This window comes from Salarias fasciatus, chromosome 13 (genome assembly GCF_902148845.1).
Source record: "Salarias fasciatus chromosome 13, fSalaFa1.1, whole genome shotgun sequence".
Taxonomy (NCBI): domain Eukaryota; kingdom Metazoa; phylum Chordata; class Actinopteri; order Blenniiformes; family Blenniidae; genus Salarias; species Salarias fasciatus.
In genome coordinates, this window is record NC_043757.1 from 5522818 (window position 1) to 5526215 (window position 3398).

Below are 3398 nucleotides of genomic sequence, written 5' to 3' on the forward strand. Positions count from 1 at the left end.
CACCAAATGCCGTGCAGCACCCTGGGAGCAGGTGTTGAAGAGGTGAAGCACCTTTTCTGGCTCAGTCCCAACAAGGAGACGAGAGCAGGAGGGAAGACAGCTTCCTTTCTACTCGCTTCATCAAACACTGGTGAGTTTAAACAACAGATTGGAGTCAGAGTTCATCCACCTTCAGGTGAAAGCAGAGCAGCAGAGCCTCTGTGAAGGAGCTCAGGTGTTTCAACAGGTGTTTGTCGACAGGGAGAAACTACCGCACTGCCATGATTTCTGAGGTTCATCAACAGAGAAGATCATCACAAATTAAAGTTTGAATGACGCACAAATAAGTCTGAGTTGATCATACTTAAGATAATCCTGCTGTCAAGCTCACAAATCGTGTTTTTACCGTTCAAACCAGTTTTGTGGTGCGCAGCCTCAATGAAAGCGAAAGTGAAAGCTGCGTCTGAAATGTGAACAACTCCAGAAAATCAGAAGGATCATTGATTTTGAATAAACAGCAACACAAAACAAAACATGTCCACATCACCAGTGAAAACTTTAAAATGTAAAGTATTTATAAAAGTTGTCTTTGTTGGCACTTGAGCCAAGAGTGTTGCCCAAAGGTGAGGTTTCCTTCCTTTAGGATCGGGGCTGACTGAGAACTACCAATCACCCTTTCTGAAGATTTCAGAATAAAAGCACTTGCTGATATTAGTTCTTCCTCATCCTGTGCTAGACTGTCTCTCATCCGTAGACCCAGTCAGAGTGTATTAATTCCTGTTAAAGTCGTCTTTCTTTGATTTCGATTTATATCACTAAACTAAGAGGTCAATATTATGTGTTTTCTATCTCTTCAAAAAAAAAAGTATATATATATATATGTGAAATTGAGTGTGGTGATGAATTTTTCATGGCTGTTATTTGAAGATGGTTAACTTCACAGTGAACATTAGTTTTGAAACAAATCAGCCAGTTTGTACATAGATGAGAGACACACCGATGCAAAATCCCAGAAATCTTCCTAAATGCAGACTTTAACGAGTGAACTATCAAATGTTGTCTTTGGAAAAGCAGGAAATAAAAACTACATGAAATTCTGTTAAAACGTGCTCAGTAACAGAACTAAATGAAAGCCTCCAGAGCACAAGTCTGTATAATAATTTAAAATGATGAAATTGATGAATAATGCACTGACCTGTTGTTTAATTGTTTTCCACTCTGTGTTTGGTCCTCAGTGTGAAGACATGTCTGCTGCAGATCAGTTTCTGTGCTCCGTCTGCCTGGAAGTGTTCACCGATCCGGTCAGCACGCCGTGTGGACACAACTTCTGCAGCGAGTGCATCTCTGAGCTGTGGAGCGGGAAGGGCCGCTGTGACTGTCCCGTTTGCAGAAGAGTGTTCAGAACCAGGCCCGAGCTCAGCGTCAACGCCCTGCTCTCTCAGATGGCTGCTCAGTTCAGACATGAAGCTGGAGACAAACCCAGCGGCGGCGGCAGCTCAGAGCAAAAACCAGCAAAAGTTCTCTGTGACCTCTGCACTGAAACCAAAGCAAAGGCTCTCAAGTCCTGCCTGGTGTGCCTGGTGTCCTACTGCCAGACTCATCTGGAGCCTCATCTGACAGTGCCAGGCCTGAGGAAACACCGGCTGATGGCGCCGGTGGAGAACCTGGAAGGCAGGATGTGTCTGAAGCACCAGAAACCTCTGGAGCTGTTCTGTCAGACGGAGCAGACGTGCGTCTGCGCTCTGTGCACCGTTGGCGAGCACAGCGCTCACACGTTTGTTCCTCTGAGTGAAGAATCTCAACGGAAGAAGGCGGAGCTGAGGAAGACGGAGGCTGACGTGCAGCAGATGATCCAGGAGAGACGAGTGAAGATGAAGGAGATCAGACAGTGGCTGAAGACGAGTAAAGCTGCTGCAGCCAGAGAGAAGGCGGAGGGCGTGGAGGTGTTCACTGCCCTGAAGGAGTGTGTGGAGAGAGGCCTGGAGCAGCTGATGGAGAGGGTGGAGGAGGAAGAGAAAGCCAGAGAGAAACAGGCTGAAGGTCTCATCAGAGATCTGGAAGAGGAGATCAGTGATCTGATGAAGAGGAGCTCAGAGGTGGAGCAGCTCTTCCTGTCTGGAGACCACCTCCACCTCCTGCAAGGCTTCTCCTCCCTGAAAGCTGCTCCGCCCACCAGGGACTGGACCGAGGTGGGCGTCCGCCCGTCGTCGTACGAGGGGACGGCGGCGAGGGCTGTGGCTCAGCTGGAGGAGGCTCTCCGCGGCGAGATGAAGAAGCTGTCTGAGGCCGAGCTGAAGAGGAGGCAGCGGTCTGCGGTGGACGTGACGCTCGACGCCGACACGGCGCATCCATGCCTCATCCTGTCCGACGACGGGAAGCAAGTCGGCGACGGTGACGTGGAGAAGAAGCTTCCAGACAACCCAGAGAGATTTTCAGTTTATCTTTATGCGTTGGGAAAACAGAGTTTCTCTGCGGGGAAGTTTTACTTTGAGGTTCAGGTGAAAGGAAAGACTCAGTGGCGTTTAGGAGTGAGCAAAGAGTCCATCAGCAGGAAGAGAAGCATCATCCCGAGCCCTGCGAAAGGCCTCTGGATGATGGACTTGATGAACGGAAATGAGTACAGAGTTCATGAGAACCGCGGTGTCCTCAGCCTCTCTCTGAGTTCTGCTCCTGAGAAGGTGGGGGTGTTTGTGGATTATGAGGAGGGTCTGCTCTCTTTTTATGATGTCGATGCTGCAGCTCTGATCTACTCCTTCACCGGCTGCTGCTTCACTGAGAAACTCCGCCCATTCTTCAGTCCCTGCTTTAATGACGGTGGTAAAAACTCTGCTCCTCTGATCATCTGTCCTGTCAGTCAAACTGTCTGATCTGCGTTTATCATTGAACATCACCGACAGCAAATAAACTGGAGAGAAAGTCACAGATTAACTCTGAGCCGAGCTGAACTGTTCTATGATTTGACTGAGCAGCTGATCGTACCTTGCTGTGAATCAGATTTATGGCAGAGCTCCGTCTTGATTGAGGACTCTGTCAGGATATTTTTCTTTAAAGGAGAAATTTAATGTAGAGATTTGAGAATGGAATGTGACAGTCTAATTGAAGAGGCTGTCTTTGAGGATCCAAACAGAGGAAACTGTGCAATCTACATCCTGATCGGAGTATCATTTGTGAGGATTCTGTCTGTAAAAAAATGCTGAATGTTGTAAATCTAGACTTCAGTTTAAGAATAAAAACTCCCTTGGATCACCTGGACTCTTCTGAGTTTTTCCTACACAGAAAAGAGAACAACACACAACTTTGCAACTGTGTGGTGGAATAATGAGAGCTGAGGGAAGTTCTTCTGTCTCATCTAACTGTCTGACTACACTCAGAATCAGAAGTTTAATTGTCACTGTTTGGAAAAAAAAAGCAATGTAATT

The 3398-nt window shown here is 47.3% G+C and overlaps 1 protein-coding gene across 1 annotated transcript; it reads left to right on the forward strand.

The window, feature by feature from the left end:
* LOC115399531 (E3 ubiquitin-protein ligase TRIM21-like) lies at positions 1-3184 on the forward strand. Its single transcript, XM_030106955.1, has 2 exons — positions 1-130; positions 1215-3184. The coding sequence occupies exon 2, from the start codon at positions 1224-1226 to the stop codon at positions 2844-2846; it is 1623 nt and encodes a 540-aa protein (XP_029962815.1). The 5' UTR covers positions 1-130; positions 1215-1223; the 3' UTR covers positions 2847-3184.
* Positions 3185-3398: the final 214 nt, after the last annotated feature.

What these genes read in the sequence shown, in the direction of transcription:
- LOC115399531 (XM_030106955.1), top strand. Translation starts at nt 1,224, where the DNA reads ATGTCTGCTGCAGATCAGTTTCTGTGCTCCGTCTGCCTGGAAGTGTTC.